This window comes from Phascolarctos cinereus, unplaced genomic scaffold (assembly GCF_003287225.1).
Source record: "Phascolarctos cinereus isolate Bilbo 61053 unplaced genomic scaffold, phaCin_HiC Scaffold_4;HRSCAF=312, whole genome shotgun sequence".
Classification (NCBI taxonomy): domain Eukaryota; kingdom Metazoa; phylum Chordata; class Mammalia; order Diprotodontia; family Phascolarctidae; genus Phascolarctos; species Phascolarctos cinereus.
This window is the reverse complement of record NW_027555847.1, coordinates 701,333,653-701,356,717: the sequence shown is the minus strand read 5'-3', so window position 1 is coordinate 701,356,717 and position 23,065 is coordinate 701,333,653. Positions and strand designations below refer to the sequence as shown.

General features: G+C 47.6%; 1 protein-coding gene across 4 annotated transcripts in view; it reads right to left on the bottom strand.

Annotated features, from left to right (window-relative positions):
- The window catches only part of DTX1 (deltex E3 ubiquitin ligase 1), a 62,183-nt gene extending 39,178 nt beyond the window's left edge, over positions 1–23,005 (bottom strand). The window contains exons 1-2 of one of the 4 annotated variants that reach the window (XM_020978037.2): positions 22,734–23,005; positions 20,940–22,096 (exon numbers count right to left, since the gene is read on the bottom strand). In XM_020978037.2, the coding sequence (XP_020833696.1) occupies positions 20,940–21,198 (259 nt within the window). In that variant the 5' untranslated portion in view covers positions 21,199–22,096; positions 22,734–23,005. Of the gene's footprint in view, positions 1–10,249; positions 10,327–20,939; positions 22,097–22,733 lie in introns of those variants that run through there. The other 3 variants (XM_020978038.2, XM_020978039.2, XM_020978040.2) reach the window with 3 other exon arrangements.
- Between the last annotated feature and the right edge of the window lie 60 nt (positions 23,006–23,065).

Below are 23,065 nucleotides of genomic sequence, written 5' to 3'. Positions count from 1 at the left end.
AACAGTGTTAAGTCACTTGCTCAGGGCCACTCAGCTAGAAAGTCTCTGATGACAGGACCCAGGAACAGCTTCCAGAAGCCAGTCCTCTACCAAATCTTCATGTCTCTCCCCTTCACCTTCTCCTTGTCCCTAGTGTTCCTGGAGTTCTCAGAGGTCAGTAGGAAACAAAAATACTTATTATTCATGTTTGCAGAGCACTTTATATATCTGTGTGTGCATCTATATAAGTAAATCTGTACACATACACACACATACATAATACACATATGTATTATATTATACACATCTATAAGTATTATAAATATATATTATGCAAACATGTGTAAATATGTAGTATCCCTATATATGTGTGTGTATGCATATATATATATATACATATATACATATTATGTATACATTATTGTCATTCAGTCATTTCAGTCGTGTCTGACTCTTTGTGACCCAATTTGGGGTATTCTTGGCAGAGATACTGGAGTAATTTGCCATTTCCTTCTCCAGCTCACTTTTACCAATGAGGAAACTAAGGCAAACAGTGTGAAGTGACTTTGCCCAGGGTCACACAGCTAGTAAGTACCTGAAGCTGGATTTGAACTCAGGTCTTTCTGACTCCAGGCCCGGTGCTCTACCCACTGTACCAGCTAGCTTCCCCATGTATACATACACATTGTGAACAACACACACACACATATATATATATATTATACCCATATATGTACAATATACTATATTACACATATAGATATAATACAATACACACGTATATACAATATATATTATGTGTATATATAATACATATTTGTGTATACTGTGTACGTGTGCATATGTGCATATCCACTGCTATATGTGTGCGTATATACATGCATATATAACATACACACACACACACACACACACACACACACACACATATATATATATTTACACACATATTCATGTGATCCTTACAACCATGGGAGGCAGGTGCTATCATTATTCCCATTTCATAGATGCAGAAACTGAGGCACAAACAAGGCTAAGTGACTTGTCCAGGGTCACCAAGCTAGTAAGTGTCTGGGACTGACTTTGAACTCTGGTCTTCCTGACTCCAAGTCTAGCCTCTGGAGGGTGCTGAACTGGATTTTAATACTTCATTTTTTTTGTGGGGGGGGTTAGGCAATGGGGTTAAGTGACTTGCCCAGGGTCACACAGCTAGTAAGTCTTATGTGTCTGAGACTGGATTTGAACTCAGGGCCTCCTGAATCCAGGGCTGGTGCTCTATCCACTGCACCACCTAGCTGCCCCAGGATTTTGATACTTCAATATAAATTCTTGAACACTGCCTCCCCATTCCCCATTCCCCATTCCTCCACAACTCCAGCTCAATTACCCCTCCCATCAACACAATCCCCATCCCAACACTGCCCTATATCCCAGGATCCATCACCTCCATCATCACAGCCCTATCTCTTTTCCCAAGCTCCATCACTAACACAATCCTCATCCCAACGCTGCCCACCAAAGTCTCTCCCCAGGCCATGTAGACAAGGCATTTACATTTCCAAAGAGTCTTAGAGGTCAGTCTGCTTCCTTCTAGTCAGTCAATCCCAGCCAGGGTGTTGTCCCCTGGGTGGAGGAGATGTTTGGGGGGAAGGGTTGGTTGGCTAGGGCTTCTTTTATGGCCATGAGATCTCATGACATACAGGGTGTCTCCTCCCACAGCTGATACTCACCCGGCTTAATCTGGGAACCCTGGCTCATTGGGGCTCATTCCTCCCCTTCCCTGCCTCTCCTTCAAGGAGAGCAGATCCTTCATCTCAACCCCTTGTACTTGACCCCTTCCCTTTCTCTAAGATTGGCTGCCTCTTCCATTCTGCTCCACCATTCTCTTGCTCTGCCATCTTCTCCTGCCCACTTCTCCCTACTCTTTCCTCTCTACCTTCAACCCCTCCCCCAAATCACCACTTACTTCTCCTCTCCTCCTTCCTTTCTCTTCTTTTCTCCCCTCTCCTTTCCCTTCTTTGTTCTTTCCTTCTTCTTCATCCTCCTCTATCTTAGTGCTACCACAGTAAAACACCTCCACCCTCTTTGGCCTCTGTTTCTCTGATGTTCTCATCATTCATGTGGGTGCTACAGTGGAAAGATTTCTGGCCCTGGGTTCAAATTCCATTTCTGATGCTTCCTACCTGTACAAGATGGACAAAGTCACTTCCTCTTCCTGGGCCTCAGTTTCCTTAACTGCAAAACGAGGGGGGTGCATTAGCCGGTCTCTGAGGTCCTTTCTGCCTCTAGATCTAGGCTCCCATGATTGATCAGTGGCCAACCCATTCCCCTGATCCTGTGAGCCATGAGTCTCTGTTGCCTCTTTCACTTCTTCCTCCTGTTTTTCCCTTTCCCGATCTATCCATCCCATCCTCGTTTCTCTCCTGTCCTTTCTATCTGGGGCTGCCCTAGATTTCAATGCCAGCCCCCCTCCTGCCAAGCAGTGACAGGGCCAGTTGTCCTGGGGAGGTTACCCAGGGGACAGTGGGCCTGCATCCCAGTGGACAGGAGCTGCCCAAGCTGTACCCAGCTGAACAGAGCAGGCTCCTGATTGCTCTTCCTTCTGCCCGTCACCGGCACAGAAAAGCTTCTGTGAGACTCTTTCCCCTAACAGTCCTGGCTGCTCTGACGGCCGTTTTCTTTGTTAGGATTTTAAGTGCATTCAGTTCCAGGGCCAGGCGCCAGCTCTGCCATCCTCTGCCACCAGGGAAGGCTGAGCCAGCCTCCTTCCTCTGCACCCCTTTCACCCACCTGCCACCCTTGGAGAAATAAGACAAGAAACAGAGGATTTCCCCTGGCCTTCGGCCACAGAAGCCCAGAGGGGGGAAGAATAAGAATAAGGGGTTGGGGGAGGGGCAGGTTGTGATGGGCAGGAGAGACCCAGGGCTCTCTTAAGTGGGAGCCTCAAGCTAGTGAACAAAGCATATGGGGAAGCAAAGGTAGGGAAGAGGATGACCCTTCCCACTGAATGGGCAGTCAAGTGGCCAGACTGAATCATCAAATACCAGATCTGGGAGGGGGTTTAGAGCATAAAAGTATAGTTGGGATGGGGCCTTAGAACACAGGATGTCAGAGCTGGGAGAAACCTTAAAACACAGAATGTCAGTACTGGGAAGGGCCTTAGAATAGGGAATATCAGAGCTGGGGGAAGGGCATAGAATAAACAAAATGTTGGTGCTGTGAGGGATCTTATAACAAAGAAAGTCAGGGCTGGAAAGGGGTTTAGAACAGAAAATGATAGAACTGGGAGGGGCCATTGAATGTCAGGGCTGGGATGACCTCTAGAGAGTGTTAGGGCTGGAAAGAGCATTTCAGAGCTGGGAGGGACCTTAGAACAGGGGATGTCAGAGCTGGGAGGGACCTTAGAACAGAGAATGTCAAATCTGAAAGGGACCTTAGAAGAGAGAATGTCAGAACTTGGAGAGACCTTAGAAAATGGGCTGTTGGAGTTGGGAGGGACCTCAGAACATGGAATGTCAGAGCTGAGAGAGGGACCTTAGCATGAAGAATGTGAAAGCTGGGATGAGTCTTAGAACAGTGAATGTCAGAGTTGATGGAGCTGGAATGATGAAATGACGGGAGGGTCCACAGAGCATATAGGATGTCAGAGCTGGAATAGAGTCAGAGATCATCCAATCCCATCTCCATCACTGCCCTATCCCAGGCTCCATCACCTCCACCATCACAGCCCTATCTCCTTTCGCATCACTAACACAATCCCCATCCCAACACTGCCCTATCCCGGGCTCTATCACCTCCACCATTACAACCCTATCTCCTCTCTCCTATCCAAGCTCCAGGAGATCACTATCACAATCCCATCTTGATCACTGCTCAATCCTAGCTCCATCACCTCCAACACCACAGCTCTATCTCCTTTCCCATCCCAACTCTATCATTAGCATAATTCTAACTTCATCATTGCCCAACTCCAGCTCTATCACGTTCCCCACAACATCAATCACGTCTTACCTTCACAGATCTACCACCCTTGATCCCAGCTCCGTCACCCCCTCATTTTGGCACTATCACCTGTGTATATCCTCTTCCCTATCCCACACCTTTAACCTCTCCCCTTCCCATAGCTCCATTACTACATCCATCCCAGCTCAGTAACTCAGAATCCCAGAGTTGGAAAGGACCCCAGACACAATCCAGTCCATCTCATCTTCGAACAAGACAGGAAAGCCCTGAACAAATCCTCTATCCAACAAGTGGTTATCCAGCTTTTGCTCAAAGACCTTCAGGGATGGGGAACTTCCCATCTCCCAAGGAGGCTGGTTCCATATTGGGCTAGCTCTTACTGTTGATGAGTTCTTCCTCATACCAAGTCAACCTCCACCCGTTGCTCCTGGGGCCAAGCAAGCAACTATAGCCCTTCTTTTACAAGATGCCCTTTCAAATATTTAAGGATAGCTACCACAAACCTCATAAATCTTTACATTAAGCAACCTCCATTCCTCCAAATGAATCTCTTAGAGCATTAATTTAAGAACCTGCTCAGGTCACTCTCCAGCTGAAGAATTCTCTTCTTAAAATATGGTGCCCAGGGGCAGGTAGGTGGCGCGGTGGATAGAGCACCAGCCCTAGAGTCAGGAGGACCCGAGTTCAAATCCGACCTCAGACACATAACACTCACTAGCTGTGTGACTCTGGGAGAGTCACTTAACCCCAATTGCCTCACCAAAAAAATAAAATATGGTGCCCAGAATTGAACACAGCCATTTGGATATGGTCTGACTAGGCCAAGGCTCTTCACCTGTTGTGACCTTGACCCCCATGGTTGGGCAGTCTGGTGAAGCTTTGGGGACTCCTCAGAATAATGCTTTTAAGTTCATAATATAAAATACAGAGGATTACAAAGAAAACCTATTATACTGAAATATGATGATCAGAATATTTTTAAAAACCCAAGGAATAGCTCATAGATCTATTTAGTCCAACTGCTTTGTTTTACAGATGAGGACACTGAGGTTCGTGGAGACTAAATGACTCCCAAGGTCACACAGATAATAAGCAACAGGGGTGGGATTTGAACCCAGGTCTTCCTTCCACTATACTACACTGTCTCTCTCCAGGGTACACCAGGGCTATCATCTCCCTGGTCCTGAACACCAGGTCTCTCTCTCTCTTTTTAAACTATTTATTTATTTATTTTTGGCTAGGCCATTGGGTTAAGTGACTTGCCCAGGGTCACACAGCTAGTAAGTGGTATGTGTCTAAGGCTGGATTTGAACTCGGGCCCTCCTGAATCCAGGGCCGGTGCTCTATCCACTGTGCCGCCTAGCTGCCCCAAGGTCTCTCTTAATGAAGCCCAAGATTGCAGTAGTTTTCTTGACTTTCCTATCATCCTGTTGACTTACATTGAATTTGTGGTCCACTGTAATCCCTGATCTTTTTCCACTTAATTGTTTGCCTGACCTCTCCTCCTCTCCTCCCATCTTGCACCTGTGAAGAAGCACCATCACCTTCTTTTCTCACAGCGTCATTATCTCCCCCATCCAAAGTTCCAGCCTATCCCTTCTCCCATCCCACCATCTTACTCTACTTGACCCCAGCCTCATACCCTCATTCCAGGGCCATCAATCTCCTCTCTCCCAGTTCCATTATCACTTCCCATCCCAGTCCATCTCTACTCCTATGACAGGCCTCTTACCTCCTCCACCACTGCTCCATCATCTTTTCCAGTCACAAATCCCTGTAGTTCCTCCTACTCTGCCCCTCCATTCCCTTCTCTAGAAAACTGAGTCTAGACCACATCCCTCAGCTCTGCAAGCCTTCATCCCTGAGGATTTTCTCTAAGACCAGGAGTATAACGAGTTCATTAGCTTTGAATGCAACTAGTGGATAGCATGCAAGGAAGATCACCCCAGAGACCAGTCACTTAACCTCTACTGCCTCAGTTTCCTCATCTGTAAGAAGGAATAATAATAGCACTTAATTCCCAGGGTGGTTGTGAGAAGAAAATGAGATAATAGTATAAAGCTCTTTGCAAACCTTAAAGGCCTATGATGTTGCTAGTTATTATAATTATTATCATTTCAGCTTGTAATGCTAGGCAAGGGGCAGGGTTGATGTACAAGCAGGACAGGAGGGAGAATCCAGTAGGAGGGAAGTGAGGAAAAGGGTAAGGAGTCAGGAAGGAGGTGCCTAGGGGTGAGGGAATGGAAGAGAAAGAACCCCCCCGGGGTGAACCTATCAGGGGCTGCTCAGAGCTCTGGGTGGCTAACCCTGCTCTTGGGACTTCTCCTCAAGGTGCCCTGCTGAGTTCCATATGGCACAATATATCAAAGTTTTATTTCCTCTCTTCTGTATCAGCTTTTAGTAAAGAGAGATGCTAAGGAAGAGTGGCTAGTCTTGCTTGAGGGGTTACGGGTGACACCCAATAAAGACCTCAACTCTCACCAGCCATGCATCTGGTGGGAGAGGGAGTTTTTTTTTGGGGGGGGGACCCATAACTCATGCCTAGGAGTTGCAAATGGTCCCAGATTTAGAACTCAAAGGGATATAGGAGCCAGCCACCTCATTTTTTTACAACTGGGGAGATGGAAGTACAGTGGAAAGAGCTTTGAACTTGGAGTCCTAGGACCTGAGTTTAAATCCATCTCTGTCAAGGACTACCAGGTACCAAGCAGGGTGGTACAATGAGCAGAATGCTGAACTGGGCACCTGGAAGACCTGGATTTGAATCCTTCAAGTATTTATCAGCTGTGCAACCCTGGGCAATTTACATGGCCTCCCTGAGTCTGTTTTTTCCTCTTCAAAATGAAGGTGTTGGATTGGAAGGTCACTTCTACCTCTACTTCCTTTGAAGTCTAGAAAAGTACACTACAGTCACCCAGCCAGTGAGCAGCAGAGACGGGATTTCCCCCCAGCACAGTGGGCCTGAGCTCCATAATCCTTCTATGCTGTTTCCACAGCCTCTGTGCCTTCAACCTTCTCCTCCTCCTCTTCCTCCTCCTTCTTGCCCCTCCCTTTCTCCTCTTCTTTTCCCTGCTGAGGACAGTGATTAATGAGGTTGGCTTGGGTTGGTGAAGTCTGGAGTCCCCTGGGGAGGCTGCCTGGTAACTGGCAGCAGGCAGGAGCAGGCATCATCCCAGCCCCCGTGACGCATCTTGGTACAGTAGGTAGCAAGGGACCAAACCGGCACAACTCAATAACCCCTCTTGCCTGCCTTACCCAGCTGTGGGTGCCCCAGTTACTCTGGATATCTCAAGCAGAGAGAGCCCTGAAGGAAGTATGGTACAGTAGGAAAGGAAGCAAACTTGAGGTCAAAGGATCTGGATTCAAATTCCACTTTGGTGGCTCATTACCTTGGGACTGTGGGCAAATCACTTCCCCTTTGGGTTTCCATTTCCTCCTCTTTAAATGGGTTTGGGGATTGGATTGATGATCTAAGGTCCCTTCTAGCTTGAAATCTTAGGAACCTATACAATTAATCCTAGATCTGATAGTTCTTTTTTGATAATCTGACCAATGCCCAGTTAGCTGAACTGTGGGGATCCATGAGTCACATAGCCTCACCTAATATGGGGAAGTAGCCTGCCATAGTGTTTAGGGTATTGGATTTGGAGTCAGGAAGACCTGAGTTCAAATTTTACCTCAGATACTAAATAGCTATGTGATCCTGGGAAAGTCACTTCACTTTTCTGTACCTCAGTTTCTGTATTTATCAAACGAGGGGTGGTTGAACTAGGTAGTTCCTAAGGTTTTTTCTAACTTTAAATCTATATGGTCATATGATACTATGATTTACAACCTTATTGCCTACTGCTACCTCATTGTATACTTGTCATTCAAGTCAGGTCTTTCTCTCTTCAATATTCCACCCCTCCTTCTCACTCCCTGCCCCACCCCAACCATGCTCATTTTTACTGTGAAATTGCTCTCAGGGCTGTACTACCCAAATAGGACTTTTAGAGAAGCACCTAGCACCAGGCCTGACACAAAGTAAGTACTCGATAAGTGATCAACTGAGGCATGACAAAGTAGCCATTCATCAGAAAAAGAGCTGGATGTCTTAGTGACATACAAGCTCATTCCGAGTCAATAATATATAACATGAGATCCATGAAAGCTAGTACTGTACAATGTTAGGGAGCTTGAATGTTGGTATCACTGTCTCATTTGTTCTCATACTGCTCCCTTCACTTTGCAATAGTTCATAAGATGTCTTCCCATTTTCCTCTGAAGCTGTTCATTTTATAATTTTTTTATGGTCAATAATTCCATTACATCCATGTGCCATAATTTGCTTAGCTATTCCCCAATAGGCGGATACCCCTTTAGTTTTGAGGGTTTTTTCTACTATGAAAAGAGCTTCTGGAAATATTTTTGTACATATGAAGTCTTTGGGGCATATAACATAGTAGTAGCACAGCTCAGGTGTGCACATTTTAGTGACTTTTTGGTCAGCGTTCCAAATTGTTTTCCAAGATGAGTAGCCCAGCTTGCAGCCTTGCCAACAGTGCACTGGTGTTCCTGTTTTCCCATTGCCCCTCTGACATTTGTGATTTTCCCTTTGTGTTATTTTTGCCAGTCTGGTGGATGAGGGGTGGAACCCCAGAGTTGCTTTAATTTGCATTTCTTCAATAATTAGTGATTTGGAGCATTTTTTTCATATGGTTGTTAATAGCACAGTATCTGGCACATAGCAGGTGCTTAATAAATAGTTATTGATTGAGCTTGGATTTCTTCCTTTGAAAACCACCTGTTCATATCCCTTGATTATTTATCTATGGGGGAATGGCTCTTGTTAGTAAAATTTGAATTAGTTCCTTATTATATCTTGGATATGAGACCTTAATAAAAGAAACTTACTGCAAAGATTTCCTCCTGGTTACCCATTTCCCATTTAAATTTAAAGCATTGATTTTGTTTGTGCAAAAATAGTTGGATTCATATAATTCCTGGGTGTGTCTTGGTAGATGGACACCAAATATCTTCTGTGATGGAATTTCTTTTTCTAGCTCTTCCTGCTGAATTTTCATGGAAATTTACAAGAATGTTGGTGATTTATTTTATGTCCTAAAACTTTGCTGAACTTATTGTTTCAATTAATTTTTTAGTTGACTCTTTTAGCTTTCTAAATAAACCACTGTATCATCTTCAAAAAAGTAATAACTATTTTCTCTTTGCTTATTCTCTTGATTTTTCATTCTTATCTTATTGCTGTAACTATCATTTCTGGCACTATGTTAGAGAATGGTGGTGATAAAACACATCTTCGCTTTACCTCTGATCTTAGTGGAAAAGCCTCTTACTTTTTACCATTACATATGATGTTTGCTCTTGGTTTTAGATAGCTTTAGGTGAAATATTATATAATAATTATATATCATAATAAATAAATATTATTTATTATAATTATTTATTAAGGAAAAGTCTGTTTCTGGGCTTTCTAGAGTCTTTAATAGAATGAGGTACTAGATGTCAAAAGCCTTTTTTAAATATCTATTGATATAATCACATGGTTTTAATTATTTCTGATATTAATATGGTATTTTATGTATATTGTCTTCCTTACATTGAGCCAACTCTGCATTCCTGGTGTAAAGCCAAAATGGCCATAGTGTATAATGTTTTTTAATATTTAGACAGCTTTAAGAGAATCATGAAGATGATACAAAAATGCTTCGATTAAAAAAAAGACTGAGGTAAGCAGAACGTAAGGATGAGGGAGGTTATTGATTCTGTAGCACTTGGCCTTGGTCAGACACATCTGGAGAACTGGGCTCAGTTCACTTAGGAAGGACAGAGAGCTGGCAAGCACCTGGAGGATAGTGACCAGGGTGGTGAAGAGCCTTGAGAATGTGCCATAGGAAGAGCAGTTCAAAGACCTGGGGACATTTTGCCTCGAGAACAGAAGACTTAGGAGGGGTATGATAGCTGTCTTCAAGTATTGGAAACCACATCTTGCTGAGTCCAAGTCCAGATGTCTATGTCCTATGCCATGCTGCCTCACCCAGAGTGGTCACCTAAATCTTTATTAACTCATACAGTTAGAACAGTAGAAAGAACGCTGGAGACCAAGGGCTCAATGTGGACTTTGACTCTTGGGTGATTCTCAGTCACTTATTAGCTGTGCAGCTCTGGGTAAGATGTCCCTGAACTTAGGATCACAGCTCTGGAGCTTGGAAGGACCTTAGAGACCATGTAGTCCAACCCTCTCACCACCTGCCCACCCCAGCATTTTACAAACAGAGAAACTGAGGTCCAGAGAAGTACTCACAGGTAGGAAGTGGCAGGCCTGGAATTCAACCTCAGGTCCTCTGACTACATTCAGAATTCTTGCCTTCAATTACTTCACTGAAAGGATAAGGTCCGGACCAGTGTTTTCATCAGTACAGGGATTTCCAGGTGAGGAATCCTGCCAACATAGTCAATAGCTTCTCCCAACTTATAATTTTAAAGAGTTGTCCAGGATCCAAGATGTATAATAACAATAGTTAATATTTAGTGCTTTACAAATATTATCTCATTGCTTCCTCATAACCACCCTTGGAAATAGCTATTACTAACTCCTATTTTACAGATAAAGAAACTGAGGCAGATAAGGAGAAGTGACTTGCCCAGAGTCACACAACCCATAGGTACACAACTTTGGCTTTATCTTCAACTCTTCACTCACTCACTGAACTTATCCAATCCATTGTCAAATCTTGCCAATTCTATTTCTAAAGCATCTCTCCTATCTGGCCCCTTTGCTCCACTCACATCGCTATCACCCTACTTCAGACCTTTATCTTCTGTCACCTGGACTATGATAATAGCCTTCATAAATAAGTGGTCTCCTTGGCTTCAGCCTCCCCAAAGCGATTTTCCGTGAGTAGAGGTCTGAATATTCCAACCTCTAGACTCAAATATAAAAGCTTCCATTGTTCAAAATCTGTTACAACTTGCCCTGTCCTCATCCCTTGCTCAGCCCCATGGACTCCACAACCGAGTGACATCCTTGCTGTTCCTAAACTCAAGACACTCTATCTCCCAATTATGGACATTTTCAGTGGTTGGGCCCCCATGCCTAATTCCTTCCTCATCTCCATTCTTCGGACTCCTTCAAATCCCAGTTACAATCCTATCTTCTTTTTTTACATGATATTTTATTTTTTTCCCCCAATTACATGTTAAAACAATTTTTAAACATTAAAAAAAAAGTTTTGAGTTTCAGATTGCTTGCCATCTTGGGGAGGGGGAAGGGGAAGGAGAAAAAATTGGAACTCAAAATTTTATAAAAGTGAATGTTGAAAACTATCTTTACATGGAATTGGGGAAAATAAAATACTATTAAGTGTGTGTGTGGGGAAGTTCCAAAATTCAAAAAGTTGAGTTCCAAATTCTATCCTTCTCTCTCTCCCTCCCATGCCTCCCTGAGATAGTAAGCAACCCGTAAAATCCTGTCTTCTACAAGAAGTCTTTTCCAGTTCTCCTAAATGCTACCAGTGCCTTACCTCTGTTGATTAACTCCAATTAATCACGTCTATAGCTATAAAGCTGTTTGTAGGTTGTCCCTCCCCCCCACCATTAGACTGTGAGCTCTCTGAGGGCAGGGGCTATCTTTTGTCTTTCTTTGCACCCCCAGCCCTTAGCACAGTGACAGATATACAGTAGGCACTTAATAAATGCCTAGTCTAGTGTTTTTCTATTATTTCTAGGATCAAAATATAAACTCTTCTGTTTGGCATTTGTCCCAACCTTCTCATTCTTTTTATACTCTTCTTCTCTCTATGATCTAGCCCAGGGGTTCTCAAACTTTCTGGACTCAGTACCCCTTTATACTCTTAGAAACTACTGAGGAGCCCCCAAGAGCTTTTATTCATGCAGGCTATGTCTATTGACATTTAGTGTATTAGGACTTAAAACATCTTGGTATTTGGTGAATATAGTTTTGAGCTCCTGGAGCTCCCCAATAGGGTCTTGAGGACCCCAGAACACAATTGAATAGCCATTGACTTAGCCATTCTGGTCTGCTTGTTATTTCTCCCCCTCCAGGCTGTATCCCCCATCTTCAATGGTTTGCACTGCCTTTTCTCCATGTCTCTAATGCTCTCCCTCCTCACTTCCACCTCATGCAATCCCTGGTTTTCTTGGAAGAATCATCTCCAGGTCTATCTTCTTCAGGAGGTCTTTCTTGGTCCTCCTTACCCCACTCCCCAGCTCCTGGCGTCTCATTTGGAAGCGTGGGGTGTGGGGTGTGTGTGTGTGTGTACCTCTATATGTCAACACAAATATACATACATATACACGCACACAAATACACGTACAAGTTGTCTCTGTTAGAATGTAAGCTCCTTGAGGGCAGGGACTGCTTCCTTTTTTCCTTTGCACCGTTAGCACTTGTAAGAGTGCCCGCTGTATAGGAAGCATTTGAATGCCTTTGATGGAGGCCTCCCACTCTCTGGGCCTCAGCCTCTCAAGGACTTGGAAGAATAGCAGCAGTTGGCCTTTCTACTAAAGATGGGCCAAACACAGAGCTCACCTGAGTCTCATAAGAGCCCTTCAAAGCAGGTGCTGATAGTATAACCACATTTTACAGATGAGGAGGAACCTGGGACTCAGAGCAATCAACTTGTCCTGGGATGACAGCTAGTGAGTGGCAAAGGTGGTATTATTCAGAGCTGGGCCTCAGAACAGGGGATGTCAGGGCTAGGAAGGAGCTTAGAACTGGGGATGTCAGGGCTGGGAGGGGCCTCAGAACAGGGGATGTCAGGGCTGGGAGGGGCCTCAGAATAGAGGATGTCAGGGATGGGAGGGGCCTCAGAATAGAGGATGTCAGGGATGGGAGGGGCCTCAGAACAGGGGATGTCAGGGTTGGGAGGGGCCTCAGAACAGGGGATGTCAGGGCTGGGAGGGACCTCAGAGATGATCTTGTATCTTCCCCCTCACCCCCCTTCCTTATTTTACAGACAGAAAAGTGACTTTCCAAGGTCCTATAATAATAGTAGAGCATATTCTACAATCCAGGTCTACTGGCTCCCAGTCTCGAGCTCTTTTCTCACCAAGGTGAATCTTCCCCTTCCAGTGATGCGGTGGAAAGTAACTGGACTTGCAGGCTTGGGTTCCAATTCTGAGTCTGTTCCTTATTTACTATCTGTGAGACCTTGAACAAATAGCCCAAGCTCTCTGGGCCTCAGTTTCCCACATCTGTAAAGTACAGGGATTAGATTTGATCGTGTCTAAGGTCACTTCCGGTTCTTAAGCCCATGACCTCTCCTCTCTGCTCCCCCTCAGTAACCTATTCTGGTGCCAATCCTAGGAGGTCTTGCTTTGAGCTCCCAGCCAACGAATCTACACTAAGATATTAATGGCTGGTAATTGAATATGGGTCCTTCCCTCCCAGGGCATGTATATTTGAATAGGGAATTCTTATTGGCAGAAACATCCAAAGGAATGAATCCCAAACAGTGGAACTTCAACTTCTGAAAGGAAGGAAATGAGCATTTATTAGGCACCTGCTATATACTAGACACTGTGCTAAACGCTTTGAAAACATCTCATTAGATCCTCACAACCAGTCCTGGTTGGGTTGCCCTTAGAAGCGGCCCTGAGCCCTGGAGCCTGCTGGGGGAAGGGGATCTCCTGTAATCATGTTGGCTCGCCCTTGGGAGCTCCACAGCCTACTGGGGCCATCTTGGTCCCTATCCTGGTTACTGACTTGCTTCTTTTTTGCTCCCTGACTCTTGCTTTTTCTCTTTCCCCAAGTCAGGGAGTCAGGGACTTCCTGCCATTCTCCTCATCTGAAGGTGGATTAGAACAACTCTTATGGGGACTGGAGATACTGAAGCCAGCTCTGTCCCTCATTCGCTGAGTAACCTTGGACAAGTCCACAACCCTTTGTTTCTACCTCTGTACCATAAGACCAGGTACTCTTCAAGTGTGTTCATCAGTCCCAGATATACAGGATTCTAAGAATCCCCACCCTCTCTGATATTCCCTGTTCTCAGGCCCCTCCCATCTCTTGAATTATAACATTCTCAGGATACCCTTCTATTGACTTTTCTTCCTTTCCTAGCCTGAGTAGGGGGAGCTGGTTCGGAGAGAAGGAGAGAATGTCGAGTCCCTCAGCCTCACCCCCAAAGCCCATACACTCACCGTGCCTTAGCGGACCCCTCCCTTACTCTCCAGTGACTCTCTTCCATGCATGGCCCCTGGACAGTTCCTTCAGGGCTACAGACAACATTGGCTCGAGCCTAATTGGTTGCTGATTTTTTTTTCTTTTCTCCAAATGACCCCACAAAGGCTGAGAGGCAGGAGTGGGAGGCTATGCAGGGAATGAGTAAGACCTCTTTCATAAACTAATATTATGCAAATAAGCACCTGGTTGGGTTTTTGGGGTGGGTGGGGTTTTTTTTTCTTTTGTTAGTTTTTTTAAAAATATCTTTAGTAGATAGCTTGGGTACCCTTAGTAAGAAGATAAGGATCAGAAAAGTGGCTTAAATCTACTGGGAGGCCAATAGCTATTTGCTGATTGGTCATCAACATTGGCTTCCCCTTTCTATGCTTCTTGTCACATCTGTAGGAGCTCATCTTCTTCTCAAAACAACCCTGTGAGCTAGGTGCTATGTATTAATCCCATTTGACAAATGAGAAGCCTGAGTCTCAGAAAGGCTGTGTCTTGCACATAGTCATACTGCTAGATTGTAGGAAGCCCTGTAAAGTGGCTAACAAAGAAAGTGGCTAAGAAGAAAATCCAATGGGAAAGAGACTGGGTGTGTCTGTCCCCTTCACAGGTGGGAATCAGGGAAGCATCCAATTAACACTGGGAAACTGAGTCCCTTGGGATCAACTTCATCTACCCATGTATGTTTACCGTGCTCCCCAGAACTGATGCAATAAAGCCACATGGGAGGTCCTTGTTTCCATAAGCAGGGAAATCCAAACATTGACAGTGTAGACTCCACTTGCACAACCAGACAGTGAGGACCCTGCTCCCCCAGCCAGGTTGGGGGAGGGGAGGGAATCAGCCTGACGGTGAAGCCTCAGAAAGAAAACTATTTAAAATGTTTCGTTATTACTAATAATACCACAACTATCTATTACATAACAATATGACAATAATAATAACCACTGAATGGGTAAGGAATCGGCCCTCTCCTCCCTTAGCCCTGGATCTGGGCCCCTCTTTTATTCCCCTCCACCCTCATCTGTCATTTCCATCCCATGACCTGGGTCAGAGAGCTTCCCTCCCTCCCTCCTTTCCCCTCTCCCTCCCTCTCTCTTGCCCCCTCCATGTGGGAAAGCTGTTTCCAGCCTGGGCTCCCAGGTCCTGACCCAGGACCTGGGGAAATATTTCAAAGTGAAACCCATCTTCCTGTGGGAGCAGTGAAAACAAGCTGTGGGTGAGGCAGACAAATGAACCGCCAGGACCGGGGGCCACCAGCTGAACAAACACCCTGACCCCGAGGGAGTTGGGGGGGGGCAGCTAAACCCCACCTCTGCAGGCACTGTGCTCTAGGGCCCTCACTCCCCCTCCCCCCTAGTTATTCAACAGATGGGCATGCTTGCCTGCTCATGGATACAGTCGTGGGTTGCCTCTGTTACACATGCTGATATCCTTATAGGTGAATCAATATGTGTATCCCAGCATTTGCGTGATCTGGGTGATCTTGGGCACAGCTATTTACTCAGCCATAAGAAAGGCTGGCAAGACCTGGGCTAAAGCCCTCCATCTGACACGTACCTGCTGTGTGACCCTGGGTAAGTCACTGAACCTATCATTGATCTGAGTAACTCACCAAGACTTTTAAGTTGCAAAAAAAGTGCAGACCCGAATTGGCAGAAAGAATTTCCTCAATTGGATCTCCAGGCCAATAAAACCAAAGACCCACCCCCAAAAGAAAAAAGACATAGTAATAATCACACTGGCCATGTCTTTGGAAAGCTATTTATAAAGAGCAACAGGAATTATTGGCACATGTGTGAATATGGACCTCAAAATACACCTAGGTGTGTCTCCCTCAGTTTAAAATTCAGCACACATGTGTATGAGGAGAGGCACATGCTCCCAGAGCACAATGAAGCTGGGGCTACCTTCCATCTACATGGAAGGCAGTGTGGTGCAGTGGAAAGAGCTTTTGTTTGAGAGTGTGAAGACCTGGGTTCCAGTCTGGCACTATTATTGACTTTGGGTCAGTGATGATGGCAGAGCACCCACCCTAACCAAAGGAGAAGGTCCCTTTCACTCTCGGGATCTGGTTTCCTCATCTATGAAATGAGGTGGTGGAGCCAGCTGGTTTCTCCCTGCCAGCTCTAATATGCAGCAGACCTAAGTGGGGGGTGAAGGCACGAAAGGAGGGGGACCCTCTGGGCTTCCACATTGCTTTGTTTTTCTAGGATTGTCAATTCTAAGAACAGAACCTGAGAGATTCTCTGTGGATTAGAGGCATAACTCGCCTTAGTGACATCTAGTCCACCCCACTCACATCAGAGGCAGAAACAGGCTCGGAGAGGGAAGTCACTTGGCTAAGGTGTGGCTTGATGACAAGAGCCAGGATTCGAATTCAGGCCTCCTACCTTCCAGTCCATGCCCTTTCCACTATATCACCTCTTGCTCTTGACAAAGGGGAAAGGGGTCCACTTCCTGACAGTTTTGCTTGATGGGAGGGTGTGAATTGGAAGTTATGGCAGCTTCCCTTCCAGGCCTCTGGACCCCCTGCCAAGTCTGGTTGGTTTCCAGGCCTCCCTTGCTGGGGAGCTTGGCGGGGTCCCAGACCTGGGATGGATGTGTGTGTGTGTGTGTGTGTGTGTGTTTTCTCCCTCTTTTCCCGCAAACAGATAGTAGGTATCGTGTGAATGGCCTGGTCTAGAAGGGAATGGAAGGGTGGAGTAAGGCTTGGGAGATACTTAATAAAACAAAATTGAGGGGACCGTCTGTACAGCTAACACCAGAAAGGGCCCTCCTCCTCTCTCTTCAGTCTTTCCTACCCCAGGAAACAAACACAAAATCTAAGGTCTAAGGAGCCTTCCATATGAACTGGCTTTATGTGTAGAAAGAGCAGGCATTCATCTACCAAATACGATACGAGCATCTCTCTCCCCCAAATGTTCCTCTTTATGCCTTGTGCAGTGACCAAGATTTTACCATCAGAGAATAATTCCTGGGTCTTTAGGGCCCATGGCTCCCTAACTAAAGGTCCCCTCCTGCAATGCTCAACCTTCTTGCAAAGAGGGTAGATTAAACCATTATTGTTTTCTTTTTGAAACACCTCAGGGAGGGCTAGTTTATCAGTCTTATGGAGGGGTTAATTTGGGCAGGGAGCCAGGTGGACAGAGAAAGATTTGGGATGAGAATGGGCACCTCTGCTTGGGGCACTGCAGTGAGGACTTTGAGCAGTCTGAGGACCCCGGGGGTGGCATGAGAGGGAGGAGAGAGGAGAAGGTACCAGAGATGCACTGATAACTTTGCCCTTCACCCTGGGGATGCTCTGCTCCTGACAGCCAAACGGCTGGGGCCCCACAACCTGGCAGAATAGCTGAGCTGCCCGCTCTTGAAGATGCTAAGGAGGAAGCTCGTCTCTTGTTTCCCTGCACATGAGGTTTCCTCCCCACACCCCAAACACACATGCCTATAGAGGGGAAGTATCTAGCTCTCTGTCAGGCCCTCAGCCTCCCCTCTGGGAGACAGGGTGGATGACGTAGCTGGGAGGTCTGCCTGGTTCCCTCTGTCCATCAGCAATATTACTCTGGATAGTACCCAGCCTGGGTTTGCCAGGGGTGGCAAGGGATGTCTTGGAGGAGGAAAGGTGGGTGTGTACAACTCCCAGCTTCCTCAATAACCCTTCACAGAGGTGCAATAATACATTTAGGAGCCCTCCCATGCACATGTTTTCTAAGATACATATGGGTACTCATCCACAGGCATGAGAGCCAGTATGTGTCTCAAACTCTAGGTTGTGCAGTGGATAGAGTTCCAAGCCTGGAGTAGGAAGACCTGAGTTTAAATCCGACCTCAGACACTTACTGGCTGTGTGACCCTGGGCAAGTCACTTCACCCTGTTTGCCTTGGTTTCTTCATCTGTAAAATGAGTTGTAGAAGGAAATGGCAAACCACTCCATTATCTTTGCCAAAAAACCCCTAGATGGGGTCAGGAAGAGTCAGAAACGACTGAAAAACAACTAAACACAAACATGGGGTCAGAGGTTCCACATGTTTCCTCCCTGCTATGTAAAATAGGACATCTGTTGACTTGTACTAACACCACCCCCTCCTCTACCAGTCTGCAAACACAACATCCCTCGTCCAACCAACACTTGGGCCACATTTCCTTTCTCTGCACTGCCCATTGGGAATTTTGGGGTTCTGTCCTGGGCCCTTTCAGCCTTCCTCCGTCTTGGCAGCAGAAGCCTCATCTTTTCAGCCCATCCTCATAGATCTCTGGTTAGAGTTGGAAGGGACCACAGAGGCCATCTATCCTGGATCTCTTCTTTTTACAGAGGAGGCAACTGAGGCCTGGAGGAGTTAAATGGCTTGCCCCAAAGTAGTATAGACAGAGAATAACAAAGTCAGGATGCCAACCCATGTCCTCAGGATCCAGAGGTGACATTGTTGTTACTCTCCTCATGTGGCTGCCTCCATACCATCCCAAATATGTTTCTCAAGCCCTATTATGTGAAGGGAGCTAAATTTGGGACCAAAAGACCTAGGGTCCATTTCCTATAGATGCTGCTCTATGTGTGACTTTGGACTGGTCACTTAACTTCTCTGGCCTCAGTGTTCCCATCTTTAACCCAAAGAGGCTGAATTAGATCCAATGGGGCTTAACCTGGGGTCATTGAATTTAAAAGAAAATATTCTGCTAGCCATATTTCAATCTAATTGTAATTCTCTGTATTTCATCTTATACATTTAACAACATGATTCCCAGAAGGGGTCCATAGGTTTCCCCAGAGCATGCCGAAGGGGTCTAAGATACCTCCAAAAAGGATCTCAACCATCCCCTCCCAGCTCCAAATCTAATTCTCCACATCCCCTGGGATGCAGGGCTCAGTCCGGCACACGACAACATTCTGGGTGGGAATTCCACTTCTAGTCTTTGCTAAGCATTTGGAGTCTAGCACCTCCGCTCTGTCTGCCTCACTTCCCTCTGGTCCCCTCCCCCTCCATGGTCCCAGTTACAGTCCAGGGAGGCCCGGACTCAACGTCCTCAGAAGGGAGTGTTCTGGAATCCCAGAGGGTCACTCTTCGTCATGGGGAGAGCTGCGGTAAACAAGAACTGCAGGGACCAGGGGGAGGAGAGGAAAGACTGAGAACGGGCCTGGACATCTGCCCAAAGCAAGGCCTGCTCTTCACCATTATCTGCCCCACACAGACACACTCTAGCCTGACAGTGCTGGGCAGTCTCAAGGTTGGGGGCTGATGACCATCATCTCTCTTTGAGGTAGCCTGATAGCGCTACTCTGACCCCAGCTCCGTGCAACAAGCCTGGAGCCCAGGGAAACTCAGAAATTCGGCTCCCTGGTTCTGCCCCACAAAGAATAACATACAAACTAGGAAAATGGACAACCCTCAAATATGAACAGAAGTGTTACGAATTGCCTTTGTTTGACAATTTGTAAAGGTTTAAGGGTTACAAAGGTAAAGCTGAAAGGTAAACCTTTATGGTTTACAAAGAACCCTTGCAGGCAAATTATAACCACTCTGTGAAGGAAGGACTATGGGTATTTGGATGCCCATTTTACAGATTGGGAAACTGAGGCCAGAAATGACTTGCCCAAGGTCACCTGGCTAACAAAAGGGAGAGGTAGGGTAGCACAGTGGGAAGATCGTTGAACTTGTCAAGAGAATGTGAGGTTGAACTTCAATCTGCCACTTACTACCTGTATGACCTTGGGCAAGTCATTTCTGGCCTCAGTTTCCCCATCTGTAAAATGAAAGAGTTGGACTCAGTGACTAAAGGTCCCTTGAAGATCTAGATTGATGATCTGACCAGTGTCATTGGTGGGGCTCACACTCAACCCTACAGCTCTCATGAATTAATAATAGTGCCAGTAATTGTAATCATTTATACAATACCTTAAGGTTTACAAAGCATTTACCTGTGTTAGCTCTTTTGACCCATCTCCCGATATCCTTTAGTGGCAGATGCCATTGTTATCCACATTTTGTCCCTTTTGCTGATGAGGAAACTGAAGCTAGGAGAAGGCTTAAGTGACTTGCCCAGGGTCACTCAGCTAGTGTTAACTACTTGAGGTAAAATTTGAACTCGGTTCTTCACACTAGGTCTACCGCTCAATCACACCTATGTGAGTAAGGCCTTGAGGGGTAGAAGAGAATAAGCATTTATTTAACACTACTATGTGCCAGGTACTGTGCTAAGAGCTTTACAGATATCTCATTTGATCCGCACACCAATGCTGGGAGATAGGTGCTATTAGTATACCTATTTTACAGTTGAGAAAACTGAGGTAGAGGTAAAAGTGACTTGTCCAGGGTCACTAAGCCAGTAAGTGTCTGAGGCTGGATTTGAACTCAGGTTTCCCTGATTCTAGGCTTGGCACTATATCCACCACACCAACTACCTACCTGGCCCTTAGCCAACCTAAAACAGGAGAGGCTGAGGGCTGGCAATGCTGGCTTTAAAGGACTCCTCTTTTTTGAGGTCTTGGCGACTGAGTCCTGCAGGCCTTCCATCTAATCTATGCCCCTTCCTGACACTGAGCTCTGGGCATAGGGGTGTGAGTGGAGATAGTTTCCCCTCCACAGGGGGTGGGAGGGGATGATCACACGATGTGATAGAAGAGAATGCGCCTAGGATCTCAGTCGCTGCGGCTCTGGGTTGGAATCTTAGCCCTGCTAGTTACTACCTGTTGGACCTCAGGCAAATTACTTGACCTCTGAGTGGTTTCTACACAAAAGAGAACAAAAGTCCCAGCTTCAGTTGGAAATCTACGATCCTATTCTCGGGCTTCTGGGGGAAGCTTACCTGTGTCCTGGCGGAACTGGTGCATGGACTGCAGGTCAATAATGTAGGGCACCAGCTGGGCATCCACCTGGCCAAGGACCACGCTGCCCCTGGCATCCTCCTTGAGCACATTCTCAATGTGATGGCACACCGTGGCCGTGTAGGGGCGCCAGCGGCTGTATTCATTCAGCCACTCCCATACCACCACCCTGGCCAGGTTTTGGGGTGGGAACCCCAGGCCATTGATGGAGATCAGTGCCCCAGGGCCTGGCCTGGACATGGTGCAACCACAGCTGAGGGTCCCCAGGAGAGGGGGACTGGAGGGCCGAGAAAGTCCAATTGTGCCCTTCTCTCTCCTCTCAAAGGAGAAGGGGTCAGGAAGCCGCCTGACCACAGCTAAGCCACCTTCTGCTGAGATACCCTGCAGCTGCTGATGTCCATGAGTCAGTGATTGGTCCAGTCCAGGCCTCCACAGGCCTAGAGCCACAGAAGTAGAAAACGGCCACTGCCTTCAGCCTGGCTTTACTGCCTCCATCTGGAGGTGCCCGGTCCTGGACTCCTGGGTCCTCTGAGCCCGGAAGGTGCCAATCTCCGTCAAAACCCTGGCAAGGGAGGGTGGGGTCACGCCCCTGCGATCCTGGCTGGCCCCCTCCTCCTTCCTCCTCTTCTTTCCACGTCTCAGGCAGCCCCTCGCCAAATCAGAGGACTAAGTCACAGCTTCCTCCTGTCACCAGCCCAGACGGCCCCAGGGCTTAAAAAGCACAAAGTCTGTGTCCCTCCTGGCCCCAGCTCCAACCATAGCCCGAAGCAGCAGCAGCGGCCCTGTCGCCGCCTCTGTCTGCCTGGGGGAGGCGGATCACCGTGCTGTGGGGCCGCCCCCCCGACCGCCCTGTCCCAGGCCTGGCTCCCAGCTCATGCTGCAGGGGGTGTCCCCGCCCCCCTCCCCAGAAGAGGGGAGGGTCAGGAAGCCGCCTGCTCCGTTGGTCTTGGTTTAGGAGCTGCAGAATGGACCCTCTACTGGGGGCCACCCCCGGCCCGGCCCCACCCAGTGACCTCCCTAGATAAGGCGGCTCTTGAGGTCACAGAGGGCGGTGCCTTGGTCTCCCCCACCTGGCCCAGCCCATTCCCGACACCACAGGGGAGCAGCGGCGATGCCCCAGTCCACTTGCGATCGGGACCTGCGGGGGAGACAAGAAAGGGAGAGGGCTCTTTAAGAACGCGTCTCTCCCGACCCTCTTCCCTAGAGAGATAGCAGGGGAGAACAATGGGGAGCCCCAGGGGAGGGTGCCAGCAGGAGAGGGAGCTTAAAGGGGTCCTGCCCAAGAGCGGGGCGGAGGGAGGGAGCATCTGGAAGCTGGTGCTCCAGACGCAAGAGCGGGGACCAGAAGCTGAGCAAAATGGGCCGGAGGCTTTCTCGGGGTCCCAGTCCCTCCCCCCACTAACCTCCCTCTCCCCCGTCCCCGCTTCAGCCCAGGGGTCTCTGGGCCCAGTCAGGCTGAGGGGCTGAAAGCATGGGGGAAGAGATCTCCCTAGGGAGAATCCACTGCGTCTTGGGGTCACGGGGTGGGGGGGACGAGGCAGCCTTGCTGCCTCTGAGGGCAGACGTAGTCTGCAGGTTTGGTGGGGGCATCCCTCACCCTCCTCTCCCAGACAGGGTGGGTTACATCCCCTCCGGCCCTTCCATGTTGTGGCGAGGAAGGGGATGGACAAGGGGACGGGGATAGGGATGGACATGGGGGTGAAGTCTTCGCTGGGTAGCCCCCTCTCCCGCTCGGCTCCCTCCTTTCTCTTCCCCACCCGGGTCGAGCTCCTTACCGCCCGATCGTCTCCGCTCGGGTCCTCTCCGCTCTTCTCCTCCTCCCTCTCCTTGTTTCCTCCTCCTCCTCCTCCACCTCCTCGCTCGGGCTCTAGCTCTCCTTCTCTCCTCCTTCTCTTTCTGTACTGATCGCTGAGGTAGTTGGCCCCCAAGATTGGAGGCCCTGTTCCGGGCTCCTGGACTCCCCGGAGCCTGGGTGTTGGGGAGTGGGGGGGATGATCCTGAGGGAGGGCTCTTCCCCTTGTCAAACCCGCACCAAGCTCGCTTCTCCCAGGACGGACAGACGCCCAGATCCCAGTGCTGGAAGGCAACGGCGGCTGCTCTGGGCAGG